This window comes from Plasmodium knowlesi (genome assembly GCF_000006355.2).
Source record: "Plasmodium knowlesi strain H genome assembly, chromosome: 8".
NCBI classification, from domain to species: domain Eukaryota; phylum Apicomplexa; class Aconoidasida; order Haemosporida; family Plasmodiidae; genus Plasmodium; species Plasmodium knowlesi.
Window position 1 is genome coordinate 436,731 of NC_011909.2, and position 27,008 is coordinate 463,738.

General features: G+C 37.6%; 5 protein-coding genes across 5 annotated transcripts; 2 read left to right on the top strand and 3 right to left on the bottom strand.

The window, feature by feature from the left end:
• Positions 1 to 672: 672 nt before the first annotated feature.
• Positions 673 to 10,652, bottom strand: PKNH_0809600 (kinesin-4, putative; the record flags this gene model as incomplete). Its single annotated transcript, XM_002258700.1, has 3 exons — positions 673 to 769; positions 972 to 1,097; positions 1,213 to 10,652. The coding sequence occupies 3 exons, from the start codon at positions 10,650 to 10,652 to the stop codon at positions 673 to 675; spliced, it is 9,663 nt and encodes a 3,220-aa protein (XP_002258736.1).
• A 2,033-nt stretch (positions 10,653 to 12,685) lies between these two features.
• Positions 12,686 to 15,140, top strand: PKNH_0809700 (heptatricopeptide repeat-containing protein, putative; the record flags this gene model as incomplete). Its single annotated transcript, XM_002258701.1, has 2 exons — positions 12,686 to 14,917; positions 15,039 to 15,140. The coding sequence occupies 2 exons, from the start codon at positions 12,686 to 12,688 to the stop codon at positions 15,138 to 15,140; spliced, it is 2,334 nt and encodes a 777-aa protein (XP_002258737.1).
• A 185-nt stretch (positions 15,141 to 15,325) lies between these two features.
• PKNH_0809800 (uncharacterized protein) lies at positions 15,326 to 16,138 on the bottom strand (the record flags this gene model as incomplete). The annotated part of the gene is made up of 2 exons (XM_002258702.1): positions 15,326 to 15,631; positions 15,803 to 16,138. 2 exons carry the CDS (start codon positions 16,136 to 16,138, stop codon positions 15,326 to 15,328), a joined length of 642 nt encoding a protein of 213 aa, XP_002258738.1.
• Positions 16,139 to 17,238: 1,100 nt separating this feature from the next.
• PKNH_0809900 (PI31 domain-containing protein, putative) lies at positions 17,239 to 18,117 on the top strand (the record flags this gene model as incomplete). Its single annotated transcript, XM_002258703.1, has 1 exon — positions 17,239 to 18,117. One exon carries the CDS (start codon positions 17,239 to 17,241, stop codon positions 18,115 to 18,117), a length of 879 nt encoding a protein of 292 aa, XP_002258739.1.
• An 847-nt stretch (positions 18,118 to 18,964) lies between these two features.
• PKNH_0810000 (DNA2/NAM7 helicase, putative) lies at positions 18,965 to 24,169 on the bottom strand (the record flags this gene model as incomplete). The annotated part of the gene is made up of 1 exon (XM_002258704.1): positions 18,965 to 24,169. One exon carries the CDS (start codon positions 24,167 to 24,169, stop codon positions 18,965 to 18,967), a length of 5,205 nt encoding a protein of 1,734 aa, XP_002258740.1.
• Positions 24,170 to 27,008: the final 2,839 nt, after the last annotated feature.

Sequence of the window (27,008 nt, forward strand, 5' to 3'; positions counted from 1 at the left end):
TCAGTACACGATGTCATGTTCGCATCGTATTCAAACATTCTTCTTCAGCATCAATGGGAAGAAAACTAAGTTGTCCCCTTAGAAACTCTTAAAATGTGGTTTTACACTTCCATCTCGCAATACACGCAGAAATAAAGGGGCAACACTTGCTCAACTGTGTGTTTTTTTTTTTTTTTTTTTTTTTTTTTTTTTCGTGCGCCAACAGAGAAGCTACTGAAGGGGCATGCACAATTAACCATACAGAATGCGTTACAACAAATAAAACATTTTTTACAAGTTTTCCAAATGGTCTGGTGATTGTCAACCGCATAAAATTGTTTAACCAGATAAAAGACCAATTTTTGCGGCATTTTGTGCGCGCAGTTTCTTGCTACAGAGAGCAACTCGAATTCGATTTTGTCTCATGTTATGGTTATGTATGCTCGTACCGAAGCTCCGAAGGGATCGTGGTTTCAATTTATCGATGGGGAAAAATGTTGTTTAAAAAAAAAAGATGATGAACAAATGGACATGGTATCCAGGTGTCGTTGAAATGCCCATAGCATTAATCCATTGGGGCGTATACCACAAATCCCCTTTTTTTTTGAAAAAAAAAAAAAAATGATACATCCCCATCGGGGAATATAAGAGGGTTACACATATTTTTATCTGTAAGGGTAAAATACTATACGCTTATTTTTCGCTAAATATTTTAATGGACCCGTCACTTGAGGCAGTTAAAAAGTGGTTTTCATAACATATGACCTTGTTGATAGCATTTGATGAGTGCCTAAAGGGAAAAGAGTAGTGGTCGTGGCAGTATTCCAGAAATGTATAACGGTGGCGTGGTTAACAAATTTTTTTTTTTCTCTAGTATGATAGGATGCGCACTGGTGTATACACAAAAATAGTGGCACGGATGTAGAAATATTCCTGCTCATCACATGTGCGTAAATGCGCCACGTATATGTGCACAAATGCGAAGGCCCTACCTGAGCGTTTTCCCAATTTTGCTAACTGCCAGATTCAGCTGGTTCGTATAAATGTCCATATCTAGTAAAGCCTTGTCGTTATCATTAACGAATAAGTTGCAGTCCCACATTTGGATAAATCCGTCCCTGCAGGGGTAAGAGAAGTGGACGAGTAAAAATGGGATGATCAGATGGGGCGAAGAGGTGGAATGAACAGATGGAGTAAAAGGGGTGGGGGAAATGAACCTAACTGTGCCCGTACCTGTCCGTCGTAACTAGGCCATTGGTTTTATATTTGGCTATACTGGTTATGTCGACCATGTGGGCATTTTTAACAATTTTCATGAACCGGTTAAACTCATTCGTTGTACTGTCGGTCGCGTAAAGCCAAAAGCGCAGGTGAGAATCTCTACTTCCAGACACGATTAAAGAATCATAATTTAATAAATTATTTGCATATTGGGTTGACTCGTCCTGCCGATTTTGGATACCTTTATTTTTCATCAAATCAGAAAGGCTAAAATTGGAGAGAGAAGTGCACCAATCGTATGAGGGAGGGTAAAAAGACACCCATCCTTTCTTCCATATTTTCACCGTCTTATCTCTGCTTGCTATTATTATATTTTTTAATATGTTCGAATCCTTTGTAATATTTTTCCCATTTTTTTTCATCGGAATTTGTGTTATGTATTCGATTTTATTTGTTATTGGTATTTTGGCTAGCCACATATTGTCATCATTTTTTCTTATGTCAAAAACTTTAATAAAATTTTCATTTCCACAGGCACATATGCAGTACTCGGATTGGAAACTCTCGACATCTCTTATATGTTTTAATTTGTCTGCTCCACCCTCTTCAGCTCCGTCTGTTTTGCTATAGCAAAGACTGCTTTTTTGGTTGCCCCATTCGTTGCAGATTTCGTGGTTAGCATTACCACCATCTTCTTCTTTCCATTCCTTGGAAGGTAGGTGCTTAAGGGAATTATCCCCCAGGGCATGCCTAACTACATCTTCACTTGCGTTGTGCTCCATCAGATTGTGCACGCCTTCGTAGGTATAATCCCCATCTGCCCGTGCGCCGCTAAAAGTGGAAATGCCCCCATTTTGTAACAAAAAAGGCACATAATCTGATTTATCATTTAGAAGGGAAATTAACAAGCTACCATCATTTTTGTCACTATAGTAATATTTCTGTAAAGATACAGGATTTGTTCTAATGTCAAATAGGTGTACATAACTGTTGATACCAGCAAAAAAGCAATTTTCTTGAAAAGACACAATTATGCTATTTATAAATGTACTCTTTTCATTTTTTAAATTCACATGGTCATAATTCCAAACAGCTTTTTTACCATCCCATAGTTTTATATTATTTATTGAGCTACTAAATATGGTAAGATTTTTATTATTTGATCCTTTAACACATAATCCACTTACCCCATATTTATGGCAATTTTTCATGCACAAAATTTTGTACTTTTTCTCTGCATTCCCCTTGTTATATGGAAATTCTTCTCCGATATTATTATCCGCGTCGTAATTCACACTGTTGACAAAATATCCCTTAATTTTTTTTTCCATCATATGGATGCTACTGAATGATTCGCTGTTCATCCCTATATCATTCATTTTATTTTTGAAATTGTTAATGCTCTCTTCGTGTATCTTTTCAATCTTTTTAAAATCTTCCTGATTCATTCCGTACTGCAGATTGTTACTTCGGGTTTCCTCCCCCCCTTCGTTTGGCTTACCATAGTTCCAACAGTTCGCTTCATCTCTATTGCTCCTGTTATTCCAGTGGACAGTTAAGGTGGGGTCCATTTGAACCTTTGTTCCTTGAGTCTTATGCGATGTGTCTTCCTCCTTCTGTACTAACACAGTGTGGTGGAGTGTTTCATTCGTCTGCTTAGTTGACAATTTGTTTTCACTCGTCTTCTTCACCAACTTCGTTTCGGTATCTATTGAAGTGATTTTTCTTCGCATCTGAGATTCCTCCCCTGAGTTGATATTCCTCATCTCCATGTTCTTGGACGTTTGGTGCTCTACTGAACCGTTTTCCGATACACTTGTGATGTTCATCTCCCTTGCCACGCTTGTGCCATCCATTGAGGCGTCATTCGATTTGTTCTCCCTTTCTTTGAAAGCGCGTTTGATATTCGAGACACCACAAACAATCCTGCTATTACCTTCGGCGCTCTTCGACTTGATGGAGCAAAACTTTGACTGTCTTTTTTTCACTCCATCTGCACCAGTACCGTTGAAGGTAGGCACAGTTTTGTTCATCTCTGTTACTTCCTCTTTGGGGACACCCCCCATGGGGTCTTCCCTAACATCCTCGTTGCGAGTTTTATTTTCGCTCATCTGTGTTGGAGCAAGATTGAATTTCAATCCGTTTTCTCTCCAATGTTGATCGGTCCTACCCAACGGGGGCAACAAATTCTCCTTGCTTTCTTCCTTGATGGGAATGTCACATGGGTTGCTGTACATGCCGGTGTCAGTGCCTACTGAGGAATCTCCATTGTCATACTTTGCGCCAATCGTACCATCCTCCTTTTTCGCTGTGTCGCTTGCTAGACAATCCTCTCCATCAATGAGTACGTTTGCCAATGCAGAGGTTAATTCTTGGCTTCCCTTTTTCACCATGTAAGAAATATGGTCTCTTTTTTCCCTCGGAATGTTGCAACCCTCGTGTGGAACACGCCCTTCTAATGGCATCGACGATACAAATTCAGTTCTTTCTTTTGGAAAAGCATCACTACTGATGGATGTATTTACGATGGGTGTATGTGTGCACGAATCAAGTGGAGAGGACTCCCTCTGATCATATTTTCCGTTGCACAAAGATGATTCCCTCTGTGGTGCTTCCTTTTGTTGGTAGGTCTCTCCTTCAGATTTAACACATAATAAACGTTGGCTTGGATCCGAAATGGTGATGACTCTCTGTGTCTTTTCTTCCTCGCCCCTATCGCCCTTCACGTCGTAATGCCCCCGTGAAAAGACGTCTTGGTAATAGTCGAGAAAATTATCGCCATTCTGTTTATTCGCGTAAATGTAACAGTTATCTATAGTCTTTCTTTTCATTCTTAAATTCGGCAGGGCATGATAATGGGACTTATCAAGGGAATATTCCTCCGTATCTAACGCGTCTACCATGTCTACCATGTCCACCACGTCTACCACGTCTACCACGTTTATAGCTTGATCTTCCTTCTCTCCTTTGTCATCATGCACTCTACGAATGAAATTTCCATTTTCGCTTTTGCCAAAAATATTCTTATCATGCAAAAGGTTGAGCGCACTAAGGTTAACATTCGATGCCCCCTCATTTGGCATCCAATTTATTTGTTCATACCTTTGGGGGATATCCCCTATATTCCCTTCAGTGGGCACTTCTCCGTTAAACTTATCATCAAGTGCAAAACTCTCCTGTGTGTCACGAATTCTGTTTAAGGAGAATCCGTCCGAATATCTTTTCCCCCATTTTTCTCCAAAATTACAATTTTTGTCATTCTGATCATCCTGGACGAAGTTGCTACTTCTGGATAGAATAACTCTCCTTTTGTTAAAATGGTTGAGCTGCAAATTTTCGATTAGTCTACTTTTATAGCTCCTCTTTTTCAAATTTGTGTAATTCTTGTTCATCTCAAGAGTGGGGTTCATACCCGTCAGGATGCTGAAGGTGTTTCTCCTTCTGCCGTATATGGTGTCACGCGCTTCGACATTTGATGGAAGGATTCCCTTACCCTGGTAAAATTTGTACAGCGGTAAGAGGGTACTTAACCCCGCATCGTTATTCTTTATGTGTTTCTCTACACAAGTCAAATTATACCCTCCATTGAAATGCCCCTCACATGTATCATTTATCTGGTTCGAATAAAATTGGGCCATGGAGTGGTTATTCAAATAGTGCTGGCCACCAATCGGGAATGTTGAATTGTTCATCACATTTGTTAGGTAAAAAAAGTTGTTGCAAATTTTTGATATAAATAAATTTTCTGAGTAGATAAATTTTTTTAAAGATTTTATTTTCCTTTCACCTTCTTTCCTTTTGATAAAATTGGAATATAACTTCCTGAGCAACTGTTTCACCACTTTTTGTAAAATGAATTCTTCCTTCTTCGTGACAATGTCTCTTTTTAGTTTTTTTAAAAGTTCATTTGATTCTTTCAATTTGTTTTCGTAATATACTACTTCTTCGTCTATTTTCTCATCGCTTAATAAAATTGGCGAATTTTCTCCCCCGTCTTTCTCCTCCACAGGGATAAAATTTTCCTTAACAAGTATGCCTTCCTTACTCTCCCTTCCATTGTCACGTAACTTTTGCCCGTATTGTTCCATTTCAATAGTGGTCACTGTGTTTCGAAGCGGTTCCTCTACCATTGGTTGTCCGGAATTACACTCTCGTTCATTACCTTCATTAACAGTGCAACTCATCTGTGCAAATCTTTCTTCTTTTCCTGCGGTAGGGGATCTCTGAGGAAAGCTGCCCTTCCCATGATTCCTTTCTTCCTCTTCATTTTTTTTCCTTACATACAAGGCCTGCAGAATTTTCCTAACCTGTCTGTTCGTACTTTTTTCCCTTTCTAACTTTGCCTTAAGGGAGCTGAGTTTCATTTTCCTTTTCATAAACTCCCTCAAGTAGCTTTTAATTTTCACATCATTTTTGAAGCTGCTCTGAAATTCGTATTCGCCATTATTGAAATTATAAAAAGAGTGGGACGAAAAAAGATTGTCTTCTGCTTTACACATAGATGGACTTGAATTTAGGTAAGCCGATTTGGCCCCATCGGAGAGGATTGTACTGATAGGTGAGGCGTTAATGTCATCATTCTGGAGGGAAGTGGCATCCTCCCTGTGTTCTTCACTAGCGCCGTTATTACCATCATCGGGATCACCATAAGGCTGTGCATATTCATCATGTAATGAACTGGAGATACATATCCCATCCGATGCGACCTTTTTAACCCTTTGGGAGATATCGTCAAATTTGTTGCCATGGATGATACCCTCAGGTTGGATATTCTTTGTGTCCTTCTTTCTGCCACTCCGTCTGACATCGCCACTTGGCCCTTTTTTTTTTAACATTTTTAATTCCTCATTTAATTCTTGATTTCTTTTGAGCAATTTTGAATATGCCTGCTTACTTATTTCTTCCTTTTTTTTAAGTTTCTCGATGTAATGTTCTTCTCGTTCATGCAACTTGGTAATAATATTTTCTTTTTTCCGAATAATATTGGTATGCTTTCTCTGTTCTTCCTTCAGGAGGGTGCTTGTTTTTAAAAAATTATTTTTCATTTTCAAAATGTCTACCTTTAAGTGTTTAATTTGTTGCTCATTGTCGTTTAATTTTTTTTGAATTTTCTCCTTCTCATTTGTTATTCTTTGTATTTCTCCCTTCATATTTTCTATCTTTTTGCAGTTCTTGTTATTTTGACTGTTGACTTGTAAATAGTGTAACTTCTTCTTCAGACTCATTATACTGTTCGTGAGAAGTTCATTTTTCGCGTTGTATTCTTCTTTCTCCCTGTTCACTCTTTTTATTTTACATATGTCTTCCTTGATAATTTTTTGCAGTTTGTTTAGTTTATTTTTTAGAAACTTGGGGGATACATTGCCACTTGTATGTTCACTTTCGTCATCGCTCGAATAGCTACTGTTACCTCTGCTACAGGGGCTGTTTTCGCATGTGTCATCCTCCTCGTCCATCTCCTCATCGCTCGTGTGCCATTTTTGTTTCATCTCTCCCCTTGCGTAATTCACAAAATTGAGGTTATCCATTTTTCCACTTCCTGGGAAATTATCATACGGATGTGAAATTTCCATCCCTTCCTGCGTCATTCCCCTTTGGACTTGCTTCTTTTTTCTTTTATCTAGCACATTAAGAACGGTTCTTTTCTCCCCATTTATTGGCTTTCCCCTCCTGCCGCTGCTTCCCATACGGAACACACCACCCTCAGCAGTGTTCTCAAATAGACCCCAATCGACATTGTTACTTGAGTATATAATATTTGAGGACACACTGTCATTATTTTCAGAAAGTAGAATTCTTCTTGTTTCCCTTTTGTTCATCCCTTTTTTATGTTTTCCTGCGATTAGGATGGTATTCAATTTTGGGTTGTCAAAAAGAATGACCCCCCTTTTGTGATAATTCAAATTTTGATAAAGCAGATCCATTAGGCGTGTCTGTCCATGAGAGACGCTTGTTGTTCCATAAGTACAGAATGAGTTATTCTCCTTTGCACTGACTTCCGTATCGGTAAGGTTCTTTTTTCTTGAAAAATGTTTCAACATTTTGCTTTTCATTTTTCTCTCGAATTCTACATCGCTAAAGTGGTCGCGCTTGGGTTTATAGGAACGTTCACCATTCGGTGAACTGTGGAGAAGATTTTTCGTTCCATCTGGTTGGTATTGTCGTTTGGGTAACCCCTTCCTTGCACCCCCTCCGACACCCCGACCACTTCTTCCACCTCTACCATCTTTTGGCGTTTTTTTATATTTTCTCTTCTTCCCGTCGTATTTTCCCTCCGAAGTTAGTTTTGCACACCTTTTCATCCTCTTCACCATTTTCTTCAGTTCATCAATTTTTTTCTCGTACACTTTATTTTTTTCAAAAATTGAATTGTACTTTTTGTTTAGGTCTTTCAGTTTCTTCTCATTATATCGGTTCAGCTCAAACTGCCTAAACATATTTTCTACGCACCTTTTATCTTCTTCTAAATTTATAAACAGGTACTTTTTCTCTAGCGTGTTGAAGTCCGAGTCACAAGCATCTTCTTCCTCTTCGACCATGTGTTTTTTCTGACACGTGGTACATAGGCTATGCTGTCCATTGAGTATGTCCCCGTTTGGAGCATCTTTCCTTGAGGTGGTGTCGATTACATTTGGTGATAGTTCTACGGAGGAATATTTTAGCATACTGGTTAGAACGTTTCCCTCATCCGCGTTCTCTGCCAAGCACATCACACTTTCTTGAAAATTGTTGCGGTTATCATGCGACTTCTTGTTCATGTGCACCGTCTGGTCATCCCTCTTTTGCAGGGATATCCCCTCAACACAGTTGCAGGTTTTTGCACCCGTATCCATTTCATACGAACCGCTACTTACTACTATGTTCATGTCGTGTTCCTTTTTGTTGTTCTTCTCGACTAGGTGCTCGTTGGTATTCCTTCTCAAACCACATAAATGGCCCAATTGTTCTTCTCCCCTGGGGGTTCCTTTCATTGTGAAAGTGACCATGCCCTTTGAGCAATGGTCACCATGGATTAATATATCCGGTTCGGATAATTTGCTGTTCACATTTGCAGCGTTTTCCTTATCCAGATTATCCCTTTTCTGAAAAAAGGAATCCACGCTCATGGTGATATGGGTCCTGGTGGGAGCATCAGTAGTGGGCGAGGCGTCTGGCATGATAATTCCCTTTTTGCAAATTGAGACGGAAGCAATGTGATTAGCATTATCTTCATCTCTATCACCACTATGCACGATGGCATTGGCATCTCCTTCAACCAATTTCCCATCCGTGGAGGGGAACTTTCCCCCTGTGCATTTTCCTCCTGTGTATGCTGCTCCCCCTTGGCTGATGCACCAATTTTGATTGAGCAGACTTACAGAACAACTCCTAGCACTTTCTTCGACGTTAGAGCGAAGTGAATCATCCATGGGTGTGCAGTTGTTCCTCCTTAACAAGGTCATATAATAAAATATCAAACAAATCAACTTTTTCCTCTTCATTTTTAAACTCTTCACTTTTTTCAGTAATAACTTATTTTGGCTAGCTAATTCCTTAACCCTCGTAAAATCTACCTCAGATGATTTATCCTTACACTCAATTTTGTATTTTTTCAATTCTACATTTAAGTTAAACAACTGCTTTCTTAAATCGTTAATAACTACGCTATTAATATCATAGTTGATGACTGGGGTGTTTTTTATCTTCTTCGTCCTTGCGGCATATTTGATGGTACTTAAGGATTCGTAAAAATCTGCAGGGTCAATACTGATACATGCAATCATAACTGTTTTGCTGTTGCCTCCAAGGGAATCTTGAAGTATTCTGGTTAATTTGGAATTTCTGTAAGGAATGTGCTGACTCTTTTTATTACTAGACAAGCTGTAAATAACGTTGCTTAGGGATAGCAGTCCATAGTTAATGCTGATACCTTCTTTGAACCTATGTCCTTTGGTTTCGGTTCTTTTGGCTCTTTCACTTCCAGCCAAATCGACAAAATGAAATTTCGAGCATATTACATCTGACTTGTTTGCTTCGTCCAGCTCATTCACCTTATTATTACAACTATTATTCTCGTCTGCAGAATTAGCATCTTCCTTCCATTCTTCATCATTCGTGCGTCCATCTTCCTCTACATCATTATCGTTTAAGCTTCGTCTTTTTTCCTCCTCTTCCAATTTGTTAAGTGCACACTGCTCGGTCCTACACTTTGAACTCCCCTGGACGGTGTTCCCTTTGTTTTTCTCATTTTCTGTTGCCTGCTTTTTTCTCTGAATAAGGTTAACGGTGAAGATTGCGTGAGATCTGCTGGATTTATCATTCATGAAAGTTCTCTCCGTGGTCCTAAATAAATTTCCCTTCTGCAGGATAGTGAACACATCTTTAACAGTTTGTACTTTTTCATTTTTAATTCCCATTAGAATTATTTCTTTTTTGTTGATATCTTCCCTTATGGATATGTTTTTATTAATTTTTTTTTTTTTTTTATTCCTTTTTCCATTTTTAAAGTTTATTTTTTCATGATAATCTTCTTCGTTAAAATCTATCAAATCGATAATTTCTTCATTGTAAATTTCGATGTAAGTACATGATACATCAAAATCGATTTTTTTCTTTTTCCTTTCAATTATGTTAAACATATCATTTAAAAATCGAGGCAAAATACCAACGCTTTCGGAAAATTCGTTCATGTAGTCAAATCCCATGGTGAATGTTTTTCCTGACCCCGTCTGTCCATAAGCAAAAATGGTACAGTTATAGCCTTCAAACAAATTATTTAAAAAGTTATTGGACAAGTATGAATAAATTTCTATCTGTTTCGTTTCTTCAGAAAATATTTTATCAAATGAAAAATTCTGATTCTGTACGTAAAGGCAATTTTCTTTATATTCAATATTTTTCCCATCTTCATAATTTCCCCCTCTGCCGGTGGTTTCATTTTCGTTCGTCTTGTTCACTTTGTTCAATTTGTTCGTTCTAATTCTTGGCTTTATCCTTACAATCACTTGACAATTCTGTCTCTCACTACCCCTGTTCTTCTTAGGCTTGTGTCCATTATCGTATCCGTTCAAGGGGTCGATCTGTTCTCTTTCTTCCTCATCGTAGGAGCTCAAATTATTGCTCTCCACAGAATCGGCAAAAGCATCTTCGCATGAAAAAACCTCCTCCCTTTCGTATGCATATTCGTACTTGTTCATTTCTGTCACTTCTTCCTTATCAATCCTTTGGCAACTATTCGGATTATTTATTTTGTTAAAAATTAGTTTATTACTTTGGCTTTCCTCTTGTCCTTCATTCGGTGCAGGTAAAATGTCCACATTGGGGTTGGTGTCCACTGGGTTGCCAATGCAATTCTTTGAGTCTATCTGTGTGTTTCCCTCTCCTTCCACCTCTGAGTTAGTTCCCATTGTCCACTTGGTCTTGGCATTTTTCTCATCTGCAGTTTCGATCACTCCTATAGCGATATCGTCCATCCTACTGTATTGCGAAGGTTTGCCTGAGCTTCTGTGTCTCCACAGACATGCCCCGTCCCGACTACATGCAAGGGTGTTTTCCCACTATAGTACGTGCGTATGTGTGTATGCTCACGGTTGGACTTTTATCTTCGCATACCCATCACATAACTACACGCCCATGTGTGCCAAACGGGAGGAGGGAGAGAAAGATGTATTTCCTCCAAAATACACACTGTTTATCACCATACTGTATTTTTGACTGCGCCACTGGGTATATTCGTATCGCCTAAAATGTGGACTATCAATTCGATCATTTCAAATATACGAAATGAAATGGTTTCTTACCATTTCAGATGCTGCGCTGATGCTACTGCATATGCGCGTGTTATTTTATTTATTTTATTTTTTTTTTCCCCACTTTTTGGATAGCCTTCTTCTAATTAATTGTTCTGTGACTCTACGTCAAATAGTTTAAAGAAAACCCCGAATTATGTGGATCCTACCAAGTGCGTGGGTGAAGCATTAACGTGGAGGCCAAATGGGAAGGAAAAAATCTAGATCAACGCCAAATGTTTGACGCACAAATCAGTTTTAAAATTAACAGAATAAGCCGTCGACAAATCCAATAATGAATGTTTTCCAAGGAAAATTCCTTCTTAACAATTTACACTTTTTTTTTTTAAAATGCTCATGTGTAATAACACCTGGATGTGTTGGATATTAAAATGGCAGTGCCCTTTTTTTTTTTTTTTTTTTTTTAAATATTTTTTTGGTCACCTCAGATTGAGAGCTTCCACATTGGGGAACGAACAATGGTATGTCTTGCGCTATGTGGACGGAGTGTCCATGGTGAAACTTCTCCCTTGCATGAAGAACTACGCCCGTGATACACTTAAGCAGGGAAATCACGGCGAAATTTTCTCGTAAGCAAAAATTGCACCGCAGAAGGAAGGAATCTCTTTCACTAGTGGGAATAGAAAAAAATGGCATATTAATTATAACATTATATTGCAAAAAAAAAGGGGAGAAATTATTCACGACAGGGATACACAAAAATGTGTGTTGGGGGAAAAGCAAAGGTGTTATTGTTTGGAAATTTTATTTGTGAAAGTAGTTGTAGCTACAGCACTGGGTTCTTCTCCTTTGTTTGAAATAGGCGAGGGGATGTGTGGAAAAATGGCATAAAGTGGAGAAGCCACAAAAAAAAAAAAAAAAAAAAAAAAAGTGGTGAAAAAATGACAAGGAAAAATGCAACGCAGGAATTTCTAACAGATCGTATTATCTCTTACACTCATCATTTTTCCATGCCTCATTTTTTCGATTTTCCAGATTTTCTTTTTTATAACATTTTTTTCACCCAAAGGAACGTTGCGAACAGGTGCTAAAACAATACAGTTGCACAGAGGGAACGACAAGCCAAAGAGGTCGAGGGGGGGGGGGGGGGGGGAAGAAAATAATATCGTCATTTTTCCACGCACCTAAAAAGGTGACATACACGTTACATGTATAGGAGATGAATGAATTCATCCCTCCTTTGGTTCAAATAAATAATACGTGTTTCTCCCAACTAATGTGTTCTTCCAAAAAATGGCCTAAAAACATCCCGCTGCTCGTTGGTGGAACATATACGTCGCTGTTATTGCTTTGTTCCAGTTCTTACTAGGATATTTTATTTTGTTTTATTTCGCTCCAACGTTTTCTACACTGGAGGAAGTATAAAACTGGCACCTTCCCACATTTGGCCTTTTCCCAAATCGGTAGTCACATCGAGTGAAGGGCTACTATCCCCGAGCAGGCGTTTGGCTCTCCTAATGGTTATTAATTTTTTTTTTTTTTTTTTTTTTTTTTTTTACCAGTTGGATAGTATAACCCCCTTTTATGTTAACTTGAATCCTTTGGGAAGGAAAATTTTATGTATATGCGCAAATGCAAAAGGGAAGGTGTGGCCCCAAAGAAGCCGCTGAGCAGAAGGTAAACTCATCATCTTCCCATAGCCCGACTTCGGACCATCTTGCACAGATGTTTCTAACGTGAACCCCTCGTTTTGGCATATGAAAGACATTTTGGTGAAGCTCATCCTGGCGAAAGGTCCACCCGCCAAACGTTCCTACGCCAAACGTTCCTACGCGATAGGGAGCGGCGTGATAAGTAACGGTGTGATAAGTAACGGTGTGATAAGTAACGGAGTGATAAGGAGCAGTACGATAGGGCGTGGTGCTATTCCCCCCTGCTTCAGTCCCTCCTCGCGCACCAATGCCCGGTGCAAACATATCCATAGCCACGCGGACGCCCCCCCCTGCGGTGAAGACAACTCCAGCTCCATAATAAACTACAAAATGGTTCTAGGCTTGAAAAAAATAGAAATAAGTAACCTGTCATCCATGTGCAGGGATTTCCACAATATCTTCCGAATTGACAAACAACAATTGGTAAAGTACACAAATGATATTCTACCCTTTGTGAAGTACCTGAGGACAAGTGAAATAGTCATGATTTTACACCACTACGCTTTTATATGTTACCACAATGTACATTTCTACGACAATGTGTGGAGCCAAGTGATAAATAGACTGCATGATATTGACTGTAAGGAACTGGCCCTGATAGTATACAGCATGGGTAAGATAAAGTACACAAATAAACATATGCTTTCCTTCTTCGAAAAGGAAATAAAAAAATGGATGAATAAATTTACAGGAAGAGATTGTTCTTTAATATTGAAAGGATTGAAATGCTTAAATTATAATAATGAAGAAATTTATTCACTTATTTATAACCGTATTTTGGCCATCTCAGATAGTTTAAACATTTTAGATATTTGTATCATTTTGAATACGCACTGTAAAAGTAAGAATATCAATTTGAATTTGTTTGAAACACTCCTGGATAAATCCCTAACCTTTTATTCTGTTCTAAATGAGCAGTGTATCGGCTCGCTACTATGGAGTGTCAGTCATGCTAACATTAAAGCGGAGAAATATTTTGCCCTGTTGGGTTTGAGGTTGCGCATGCTCATGCATGAGAAGTTTGTGAAGGAAGGAAAGCTTCCATCAAATGATCCCTTTGAAGAAGATATCCCTCGAGGGGGGAAAAACTGTGGAGAAAATAAATCAACAAACGAATCGAAAAAGGAATGTCCGAAAGAAGGAATTCACCAACTGAATGGCGCACCCACATCTGATAGCATAAAAAATGAAGATAAAGAAATGATAAAAAATGAATGTATAGATGATTTGAATTATGACCTTTACGAAAATAACAGTGGATCGGATGGTGGAAAGGAATCAAGTGATATGTCCGATGATATAGACAATTGGAATTTCCGACTGAGTTCCAACACGTTGTGTAAATATGAAAATGTTATACCTTCCATTATCTATTCATACGGGAAGCAGAAAACTTATATGAAGCACAATATATATGTGGACCGAAATTTATATAATCACATTATTAACAATTACAATGTTGAACATAGCATTAATCTGAGCCCGCAGGAAAGTGTGTACCTTTTTGATATATCAAGAAGAATTTTAAAAGATAAAAATATTTTTACTAATCCAAATGAAGGTCAGAAGAAAAATAAATTAAGAAAATATCAGATTAAAAAATATTATCAAGATATTATTTATATAGTAAATAATTACCTTCCCTTTTTTCTATGCAACATACATTACAATGATTTAAAAAATCTCCTTTTTGGGATTGCCAAAATTGAAATGCCTGTGAATAAAAAATTACTTAACGATATATTCGAATTAATTGTTCAGTATGTAAAATCTGATTTGTACAAAAATTATGAACTTATTAATTTATCGAGATCCTTATCTTTGTTGCCTCACGTCAAGACAGACTTATGGCATTGCATCATCGATTGTTACAAAAAGAATTTCCTACAAAATACCAGCGTGAAGAATAACTGTTACATGTTTTATATATTCTCCTTCATTTGGAAGGGTTTGGCTAGCACAAAATTTCAGGACCACCTAATTATTTATATACTTGAAAAAAATTTTAATCTGAGCAAAGAGGATGTCATACACGTCGTTAAAGGGTTGATTAATCTTAATTATTACCATCAAGAGTTGGTAAAAAATTTAACTAATTATGTGATAAACAATTACGAATCTTTTAACCTCATCGACATAATATACATTTTAAAGTACTTCACGGCCATGCACCTACGGGACGAAACTGTTTTTAATCTCTTTGCACACACAATCAAGAAAAACAACACTCGCTGTAATTATGCGCTCATTTCGACCATTGCTTCTTTCTACTTGGAGGTTCGTTCCGCTACCCACCTACATGTGTGGCCTGCCCCTTCTCATCTTCCTGCACATCCATTTTAACCCCTCATATATTGTGGGTACCACATTCACCCCTTTTCGTTGCTTCCCCTCTCAGATGGATATAACTCCCAAAGCAATTGAAGATATCTTACTGCAGGAGAGGATGAGCAAGGAAAAGAATTTCACCACGGAGGAGATTCACTGTGATGAGGAATAAAAAAAAAAAAAAAAAAAAAAAAAAAAAAGAAGAAAAAAAAGGATCTCACAATTGAGGGATAACCCTGAATCCTGGTTTTAGTGCATTTGCCCATTCACTGAAATATGTGATTTTCCACCATACAGCGCAACAGACGTGCAACAGGTGCGTGTTGTGATGCGCATGTACATACATGGGGGCATACCCTAATTCTTGTAAAATTTGTAAAAAGAATTCATATGCGCTTCGGTTGTATTTCCCCCTTCACCCTGTTCGCTCGTCTTTAGTGCATTGTTCTCGAATGGGTAGCAAAAAATGTTCTTTAAATATCTTTGATCGAAACCTTTTGGAAATAAATTTTCATTGCCCCATCTTCCGTTGCCCTTGATCACCTCGTGATTCAAGTTTAGACTTTCTCTCGTATATTTTGGAAGCTTAATGTTATTTTTTTTTTTCTTTTTTAAATAAGCGATGGCATTCAGTTCACTGTATATGCTTGGGCACCATAATCCCTGCGAGTTGGGAGCAGAGACAAGGAAGTAAAAAGGGAAGGCATGATTAAAAGTGCGGTGTAATCCTCGCACGCTTGGCGATTGGCGACGGACGAACGCGCTTTTCCCGCGCATATATTCATATGTTGACATTGAGCACGCCTCCCTCCCCGTTGGGAGAACTGCATATACCTGGATGCTCCTCTTGTTCGAATACACCTTAGGCCCCCCATGCTTCAAATAATCCGAATTCCCCGCACTGTCCTTATATAAATTAATGACATCAACAATATGTTTGGATTTTACGTCTTTCAAGGATACTTCATACCTGCTATTATTTATATATTCAAATGTAGCCTTCGGTTCTTCATACTGTTCATGCTGTATTTCAAAATTTAGGTGTTTGTTTTCATCCCTATAATCTGGTAAAATGAATCTTAAAAAAAATCTAACATTCCTGCTGCTATGGCCCGTTTCACTGTACCTCAGGAGGATTCTTTTTAATTGGTACACTCCATTGGAACACATATTTTCCTGATCGTCAACTGAAGTGAAGATGGCTCCTTCGCGCGTTGGACGTCATACAGCATAAGTGAACACCTATGTTGATTTTCTATTTCGGCCTGTTTTTCTCCCCCATTCATCTACGTCAAAGCGCGACCTCTTCCACAAGGCGCCAAATAAAATGCGTCAATGTGGAAACCTCAATTTGGAAAAATATGTGAAGTGTGGGGATTCATTTTTTAAGAGGGTCAAAATGGGGAGAAAAAAAAAAAAAAAAAAAAAAGTAAACAAATAAAACCCCTCCCGTAGATTCTCCAAAATTTAAAAAATTTAAATTCACCGTTTTGTGTAACTACTACAGCTTTTTAACACACGATTTTTTCTCGTACCTTAAGGGAAGGCACTTAAAAAAAAAAAAAAAAGAAGGTAATTTTCACATGTATGGCAGAATTTTTCCTGCTCGAACGGATACGTCGTGTAAATATTTTCTTATGTTACTTTTTTTTTTTTTTTTTTTTTTTTTTTTTTCAAATCTGTTCATTCCACTACGCTCAAGAGGTATAGCAAATTGTGTAGGCGCCTTTTTTTTTTTTTGCCTTTTTACTTTACCCCTTAATTTGTTAATTTGCTTAATGTACCCTTTTTACTGAAGCAGTTTGAGGCGTAACTCGTTTGATACAAAAAATTCGGAAATTTTTTCACCCCAACAAATTTCGCCTCATATGCTCAGCGTAAAAACATGTACCAAGGAGGAGAAGCGCTGTCCCATGAGCAATTGTTCATACTTTCCAGAAAAAGTGTAAACGGAGGGGCATATCCCGTTGTACGATAATCTCCTCCACATAATCGCAACACCATTTTACAAAATAATTTCCGTTTGGTTAATTTAACGACGTGGCGTGTGCAAATTTTGTTAAAAAATTTTAAGAGAAGGCACAAGTTCCTCCATTGTGTTGTCCACCCATTTTAATGCGCCTGCTTAATGGACAGACAGTGGTGCTATATGCGCCCTTATGTATACGTTGAAGCTGCGCACATTTTTTGGGAGTGACAGTACGTTAACACGTTGAATTTGGCTCATCCAAATTTCTCCCCCCTAAAAATTAATACTTGGTGTCACCAAAATGGCAAAACACAATACCTTTAAAGATCTCGTAAAACTTCACGAGGACATGAAGAAGGAAGAGCTGGTGGTGCTCTTCTTCCATAGCTGCATTTTGGATAATAATTTTATTTACAAACTGAATGATGAAAAGAAATATGAAAAATCAGAGAATTATGAAAAAATAAAAATTTCAAATGGATATATAAAACACATGATTGATTCTGAGAAGGGAAAATTTTTTTTAAGTCGAATATTAATTGATCCTGAATGGAGAAGCAATTCAAGTAGCTATAACTTTCTGTATAAATCTGTAGACACCAATGACACCTACAATTTGAATTTGGTAAAAATAGAGAATTCGCTAGTCGTACAAATTATCAACACTGCGCAGCCGTGCGTAGTTCACTCAGTCACAATTGACGTCGACAAATATGTAAATAAGTGCACCGTCCAAGAAGGTGTAAAGGATAACATGGAGGAGCATGTCCAAATGGAACAATTGGAGCAGGTATTCCAGGCACATATATTAAGTCACATGAAAAAAAAAAACAGCAACAACATGAGTAGTGATAACAGTAGTAATAAAGGGAAAGGACTCATCATAGAATCCAACGCAAATGAGCACTTTAGAAATACTTTCCACACCACCCCAGACCCATACCTCTTACCAAACTATAATGACAACCATTTTGATGATAAAAATCCGAACATTGGACGAAATTTAATCCCGGATCTTCGGAATAATATCCCCATTTTAAGGCCAGATGGATTGCTAGTCGGCCCGGACAATAAATTTTTTAACCCGAAGAATTTGCGCTATGATCCAATTGGGCCCTTTGGAAATGAGCCCAATGCGGACAACAAACCGTTTGATTTTCAGAACAATTTTCCCTTTTAGGCAGGTCAAGCTAGTTAAACGCGCTGTGCCCAAATGAGCCAACACATATGTAAGTGTACTATAATTTTGAAGGAATTTTGTCTCCCAATATGCCTACCCCTATTGTAAAATGCTTTTTTTTTTTTTTTTTTTTTTTTTTTTTTTTTTTTTTTGTTTTATCACCCTTATCGTAGTTTATATGTGCTGGCCTACTGGACGAGGACACACGTAACCTCGCGTGAGATGCACTTATTTGGCATGGAAGTACGTCAAATGGGTAACCCTTTGTGTACTGTCTCTCCCGTTGCGTTATTGAAAGGAGTCTTTTTGCTTCTTCTAGGCTGGACATACACATCAACACGGTGAACTAAAATGCGCAAACACATTGTACTATATGTGCATATAATGTGCACATAATATGTGGATTTTTTTTTTTTTTTTTTTTTTTTTTTTCCCAAACGGAGTAACGTAACTTCACCGCCGCAGTGACCATCGTTATCATGAAGCTTTACAAAATGGCATTCATTTCGACTGCTGTTTTATTTCCCGTTATGGGAGATATGTTAAGTGATTTGCAAAAGAATTCCCTTGGAAGGGTAAACAAAAAAGAAGGAAAAAACAAATATGTGTGGGAGGTAATTAGCAAACGGTCAATCATTGGCCAATGGACTGTCAATTAATGGCCAATTATAAGTGCTATTTGTGTGAAGGTTTTTTTCCAAATGTGATACAAATATTTATATAGACAGCTGTGCCGTGGAAATTACTTCCTCCCCAACGAACGAAACATGCACCTTGCACATTACCATTCGTCTTGTACAAGCGAGAAACTGTCACCATGAGTGCCAAACTTTCCAATTCGTTATACCTATTGCTTGAATAAAATTTGTCGTGAAAAATTAGGTAGAACACTTTGCACGACGAGGATGAGCTCTCTGTTCACCTTGCAGTGGTTATACAACATATCGATAAAGTAATTACTGTTTATCAAATTTTCATTTATTTCTATCATTGTGGGGGTTGTGCCAGGATGTCCTTCATTAATGTTGGAAACTGTTTCATCGCCTCCTTTGGTTATACGTGTGAAGAGATCCACATCAGAACCTTCCTTCCTTAACGCGGAGGATGCTGATAAGGAAAGGCCCTTTTGTTTGAATTCCTCCTGATTGTAATTTTGTGTTTTCACTTCCTCAGCATTTCCGCTTATACTGATTCGTTCTGTACTTTCCGCATCGTCTTCAAGATCTATCACTTCGATTAATTCTACGGGTTCCTTTTTAACACCATTGTTTGTACCATTTGGCGGGGCCTTGGTGTGGTCGGTGATCTGCGATGGTTCCCCCTCCTTCGGGCAGACCTCCATTAGGTGATCTGTGCAACTCGTTCGTTCGATTACCGGTTCGATTACCGGTTCGATTACCGATTCGATTACCGGTTTGATTACCGGTTTGATTACCGGTTCGATTACCGGTTCGATTACCGATTCGGTTAACGGTTCGGTTAGTGCCCCCCCCATCTGGTCCCGCCCCAAGTCAAATTCGTCCGCAACCCCAAAGTCGTCATTATACAGCTGCTTGAAAAAGTTCAAGATTTCCCTCTCCTCAGATTTATTATCCGTCTTTGCTGAGGGGTTTCCCAATCCATATTTATTCTCACTAATACTTATTTCATTCTGCCCTTCACAACCTCCATCTCCGTCCTCTTCCGCCTGGCTCAGTCCAACAGAGTAAAGGAAACCTTTCAAATCGAAGGATGGACTTTCATTCTCACAAGTTGGCACGAAATTGTAATCTATTATATTTTTGTTATAAAAAGAATTTTCGATTTTTTTGTTAATCACCTGAACCTTCTCATCGAACAGGTCTTCCTCTGTCACATTTTCAGACAAAATTTTCATCCTCGTTTTAAATTTCTTGTATTTTATTTTTATTACCTTGTTCCTCATTTTGTAGTGTTTAATAATCTTACCCCAGGCATCGCATTTTTTCAAGAAACTGCAGTTTCCGAAAATGAACAGATTATATTTGGCTCGAGTTAGGGCCACGTTTAACCGTTTGTAACTGGAGAAAAACATATTAGAGTCATCCACTTCGTCGTCCACATTATCCTCCACGGAAGATGCGGAACTTATGTTCGCTGCGTCACTATCAGCCTCGTTATCCTTTTTCTTCTTCCTCCTCTTGAGCGAACCCTTCGTCCGCACACACACAAATATGATGATGTCTTTCTCCGTTCCCTGAAAACCATCCACAGTTCCAATGTCAATAAAATTAGAAATATTATTTTTGTAACCCTTTTTTGTGAAGAACCTTTTTAGCTCCTTCTTTAGAAAAAATTTCTCCGTAGCATAAGGGGTGATGATGCCTATTCGTTTGTACCACTCCTTCACATTCTCTGCGGTAAAGATGAAGTGCAAAAACTCGATAAACTGCAATACAGCTTCGCTCTCTTCAATGTTGATGTAGGAGTTTTTTATTTTCCTTTGCTTCGAAAAGGATATATCGTAAAAAACGCTATGTCTAAGTAAGGGTATACTGAACCAGTCAATTGCCCCTTGATTTTTCTGACATAAATATATATCGTGAAAATTTGGGGGCAATAAATTACCAAAGTTATTTTGCATAAAGTGAAATAAATCGAATTTGTAAAAAGATTCCCTTTCGATAATTGCTCCCGTGTGTTGATCCCGTAAATCATTCTTCAAATTTGCAATGTACTTATTCATTTTCATTTCTTTAAAAAGGGTAAATAGAAAATAAGGGGCATCGGTAATTTTATTCCTGTAGTAATACTTATTTGGGAAGTATGAAATGTCTGGGTGCATCCTATACTGAATGGACAACAAATTATATTTCCACTTGTTCATCTTATGTTTCTTTTGTAATCGTTCGAACAGGGACCTGGCATACATGCGCCGCTTTGCAAATAGCGAAAAAACCGTCGCTGACAATTGCTTTGGATCTCCTACCAGAATAATTTTCTTGCAAGAAAATGACAAAGGTATTAAAATATCCAACTCGACTGACTGAGACGCTTCATCAATTATAACTGCGTCGAAGGAATCAATGTAGTTAACTAGGGATGTGTTTGAACTGGCAGAAAGTGTTGAACAAATAATGGTGGACGTTTTCAATAAATTTTTTTTTATAATTTTATTTTCTTCCTTCTTATTAAGAAATAAAAATAACTGTTCTTTAAATTCCAGGCTAAATTCTAATATGTCTGTGCTTACATTTCTCCCTATTCTCGTAACTATAGGATTAAAAAAATTTCCATCTTCGTCTAGAATTCCGTTACTAGACGATATTAGCCTTCTCAAAATTTCATCAATGGCTGCGTTAGATGGGGCACATACCAGTATTCTTTTGTTCTTAATTAAGTTTAGCTTTTTTATCTTTTCCTTTTTAAAAATGGCTTGTTGTGTATCTTCCGTCGGGGTTTTCCTTTTCCACTTTCTTTTTTCCCTAAGGGGAATTAGGTTCGAACTTTTGCTCATTAATTCGTTTTTCGTTCCTTTCTGTGATACTTGTCCCGATGTTCCGGACGCAAAAGAGTACGCACTGCTATCACTAACGTAGTATGAATAGTTCAGTTTCTCATTGGTATTCCTTTCCTCCACGCAGTCGGGTTTCTTCGCCACATTATCGCTGTTCACGTAGGAATTATAATATGTCTCCGTTAAGGCAATCAATTTTTTTATTCTGTTTTCATTATTTTTAAGAATTTCCTCTTCACCTGAATTATTTTCTTCTACATGGTTGTCATCACTCTTTAACATTCTACTAGACGCATTCATAATGCTCAGATGGATTGCATATGCATACTTATTTTCATTTTTGTTTCCTTTACTAATGTGGAAGACGTTTTTTTTTTTTTTTTCTTCTTCGTTTTTTTCGATGTGGTCAAAAAAGTCTTCGTATTCCATTGCGTTGAAGCAGTTGTCGTTAAAATAGCAGTGGTCATTTTTCTTGTCGTAATTGATCCAAACGTACGGGCTCTTTTTTTTCTTCTTATTTCCCTTTTCTTCTTCTCCGTCCTCATAGGCAGATAACAAATTGTCACTGAGGGGATTCCTACTAGGATTCATTTCACCCTTTTGAAAAAAAATGAGCGCGCTGATAATTCCCAAAATTGTCGTAGTTTTCCCTGTGCCGGGAGGGCCTTGAATGAGTGTAATCCCCTCATTCATTATGCTGTTGTTAATGGCCCTTAATTGGTACTTATTGTACATACTTAGGAATTTATTTTTTAGCGCCTCTGGTATGTAATGGAAGCCTTCATATTGCTTCTCCCAAAGGAGTGGGGGTTCCCTTTTTGCTAAATTGTTATCCTTCCCGGAATCATTTGTCTTTAGATTTGTGTGTTCGTATAAGGAGGATTCCTCCCCTTTGATGTTCGTTTGGATATTTCTGGTTATCCTACTTTTTGTGCTATGATTTTCACTACCATTTTCATTAAAAGTGTGCTCCTCAATTTTCACACCGATGTCTTCCTTCCTTCCTGACCATTTCAACTTCATCAAATAATCCTTAATTTTTTGCTTAAGTGTTTCCTCCATATCCTCTGTTATATCTGGATGCCCATTCAATGATTCATCTGGTATGGTTTCTGCAGGGTGGGTTTTCTGTTGTTCTCCATTTGGTATTTGTTCTGAGTTGGTCTCGTTAACCTGCTCATCACCTATGTGTTCTTTTTTCCTCCTCTTCGTCTGCAGATGGATATAGTTCTCCTCCTCGCTGGTGCTATCATCCTGATTAACCTCCCCCTTACAAGTGACGCTAGGTGCGTGTACGTGACTTTCTCCACTTGGATTAACTTCAACAATTTCATTCAACAAGGCGGAGTTCCTAAAATTGAAAAAGCAGTTAAATAACCGCAGAGTTGAAATCAAGCTGATCACCTTAGACACACGCGTAAAATAATAATCCAATTTGTCCGCTACGAAAATTTCGTAAATTATATATTTCCTGACTTTATCAATGATATCAAAATTTTTATAATTCAAATTAAATTTGATTTTTATTTGTTCCTTATTTTTTGAAATTACATAACCTAACATATGACGGACGCAATATTTTCTGATCATGTAAATGTCTTCATTCGTTTCGTCGTTCGGTTGTGCATTCGTTTGTTCATTTGGTTGTGCATTTGGTTGTGCATTTGGTTGTGCATTCGTTTGTGCATTCGTTTGTACATTCGTTTCGTGTCTTCCCGACTTGGTGCCATCGTTGAGTTTGTTTTCCTTTTCGTCTAACATGGAGATACCGATTTGGTCTGTGTTTTGGACAAGCTCCTCCTCCCTCACTTCCTTAACTTCCTCACAATTTTGTGAACCTTCTGAATGGGTACACGAGCCAGAGGAACCTACCTCCAACTTGTCATTTTCAGAATCACTAGATATTACCTCTTCTTCATTTCTCTTTGAGGAGCAAAACATAGGGGTGTAAATATTATGAGAATCATTTTTTGCAGTTCCTTTGGGAACAAACCTAAGGATAATGAGATCACCATAAAAAAGATTTGAATACAGGAGGCTGTCATAAGCTATGTTGATGGTAAATTCAAAATTGTAAATTTCCTTGGGGGTGTTAAGTAACGTTACGTCATACTCTTTTATATTTTCATTTTCCTTTTTGTTGTTTATTAATTGTTGTGTTTCGATGAGGAATAATGGAAAGTATGAATAAAAATATTCTTGAAAATTTCTGTACACATCTGGTAGAGTGTAAATATCTACATTTATCTTTAGTCGATTCTTTACACCATTAGAATCGAGCTCTTTTTCGCTCCTCAAGCTTGTGTAATAATTCCACCTTAAAATTATATTAACGAGGTAATCAGAAACATCTGTGTATTTTTTTTCTATAATAAACGACTGCAGTATCAAGAGAATGTTGTCATTCGCCTCCTTCTCTACGTCTTCTTCATTTAGGTTCAGATAGCTGGAAGTGCTAGTTTCCTTCTTTATGCCTTCTTCTAGCTCCCTAAATTCATTATCCTTTGCATATTTGGCAAATATCTTCCAGTCGAAAAAAATTTTCACAAAATGCTCATCGTCCCACTCTTCCCACATTTTAATGCTCTGGGGAAAGGGGCCCCTGGTGTGCTGCTGTTGTATGCGTTCTATTCGCCTTCAAGCGGTTGGAGAAAAAGGCAGCGCAGGATGAATGCGACACATTTGCCCGTGGACGATGGGGGAGGTCCTCATCTCGACAGGTGGTACCACTTGGCGGATTGTCTCGCTTGACAGATTGTACCGTTCATTAACTTGCGCATCTACATAATTTATAACTTCATCACCTACAGCTTCTCTTCCTTTCGCTTAACATGTCACTCCTCATTTCGTTGCCCCTTCCGAGATTCCGCTTTCATTTCCCCTTTTATCGTTATATTAATTTACTGTTTTTTTTTTTTTTTTTTTTTTTTTTTAATGTGAGAAAAAGAATGTTCACATGGTAGGAAATAATGAAAACATCAACGGAGAAGAAACCTGCGCCTTGAATACTTTATCGTAAAATGTATCGGTTTCGATCCTACCCCCTTTTTTGTTCTTTTCTCTTATCATTTCTTTTGCATCTTTTTTTTTTTTTTTTTTTTTTAATTTTCATCGCAACTGTTTTAGGTATCTTATACACAGATTAAGAAGCGTTTCCCGAATGCTACTTGACCCGAAAAAAAAAAAAATTACAATTTTTTTATGCATTCACCTTAGGGGGGTAGGGCGTTTCTACAAAATAACAATTTTTACATATAGCATGCAGGTAGTGTGAACCCTTTTTTTTTCAGAGCCATCCTTCCTTCTTATGCACATACGACCCCATTGTAATGTGTTTTTTTTTTCTTTCTTCTTTTTTTTAAGCTAAGCATAGGATGCGGCTATGTGCCATGTGCTACACCTTCCCACCAATTTGTGGCAACGTTCGAAACTTGTTCTAAGCATTATTTTTCCATTCATATTCGTCTCAAGGGCATCCTTCATTTAGGCGAACACACGTGTAGTTTTTTAAGAGGGTTACGGATCTACCCCGGCTATTCATCAAAAGCGGCTCCTTAGCCATTTTGCCTCATTAACCTCGCTTACGTTTCCTTCACCTGTTTTGCCATTTTTTCATTTTCGCCACCTCCCCCGTAGATGGGTCATCCCAACTACTTCTAAACGTGTACTGACCCCCCAAGGGGTTCTACATGAGAGCCGATTCATTGGCATCGTTGGAGGGAGGTGCCATCTCCTCAATGGATTTTACAGACAGATTTGCTTACATATGTAAGAGTAAGTGGATATATGTTATCGCTAATACAATGTGCTATTTTTTTTTTTTTTTTTTTTTTTTTTTTTCCAATCAGCCTTTTTGCAAAAATTTGCACATAAAGACTAGCACGTTGTATTTCTATCACATGTCTAAAGTTTGCTACTCCGTAGGAGTAATTCGGAGGGAGTAATAGATGTGCTATTTTTTAATTTTGTCCTTGTGTTTCCATTGCACATTGTTATGAACAATTTTTAAGTTATTTAGAAAACAGAAAAAACGAAGTGCGCTTTATTTTACCGTTAATCATTAAGATGATACAAATTTTTAACTTCTTTTACATGCAAGCAAATTGCCGAATAATTGGCACATGGAAAAAGGGGATGCAATGTGCTATTCGTAATGCTTTCACGTTCGCGCCGTGAAATTATATATATATATATATATATATATATATATATATATATATATATATATATATATATATATATATATATATATATATATTTTCCCATTGCTTTGTCCTGGCTTGCCTTTTATTTTTGTACTTCTTGAAAAGAGTTTTTGAAGAACCATCGCACCGGCAATTTGTTTCTTCATCCCTATGGGGGACCAAAATTACAACGTTTAAGAAGAAGGTAGAACATTATTATGGCGGAATGGCCTGCTAAACTGGTTTTAGAGATCGAACAGGGGAGAAAGAAAGAGCTCGCTTTCCTTATACCATGACTCAGAGGGGCAGAACAGAAATATAAATCCGCAGCGCCATCATTTTAATGTTATAGAATGTGTCTGTTTTTTATAGTACAACACACAAAGGGGTACCCCAAAATAGGGGTCAGTCCCTAACAACGTAAAGAGAAACATAAAAAAAAAGGAAGATAAAAAACTCTTATGTGTGCTTTCCCAAACGTGTAGCTATTTACATAATTGCTTTGTAGCATGGATTATCTGTGCGAATGCATAATATGCAAACTTATCAGTGGTTTCCCTTAATTTTCGTCCTGAGAAATTTTATTAAAAATAGAAAAAGGGGGTACATCGCACATGTATAATATATAGCAACATGCACAGTGTGAATTGTCATGACAGTTGGTCACTGTAAAGTAGGTGGATAAATTATTAGAATGAAGTTATTCACTTTGCCTTCTTTCTTTTTTTTTCTTTTGTTCTATTATCGATATGGGTCATCTTGACATACCTCCATTTAAGTTAAGCAGTTAATTGAATAGTAATTCCTCATTATTAGTAGGAAAAAGAAAAAAAAAAAAAAACAAAGAACAGGTGATAAAGACGAGAAAAAATCTGAACCCTTTCCACAAAGATGCTCGAATAAAACGGCATATGTTTTTATATAATTCTTTTCAATGAGGTTTTTTTTTTATTTACATTTAGTGCGGTGAATTTTTGCGCAACAAAATGTAGGGGCATCGCCCAAAAAAGGGAGGTACAAAAAACAAACATGAAAAAATCGTATATGTGTTGCCAAATAAAAAGAGTTATAAAATATATGTATGCATGTATGTACAGAACAGTTACGCGAATTGGGGGCCAGGGGGGGGGGGAGACTTGTCAAATGTTCATCTTTAGGAACATATTCGCCCATGGGCGTGAGAATCGAAATTAATAGGGGTCGAATACGGACAAAAAATAATGCATACAACC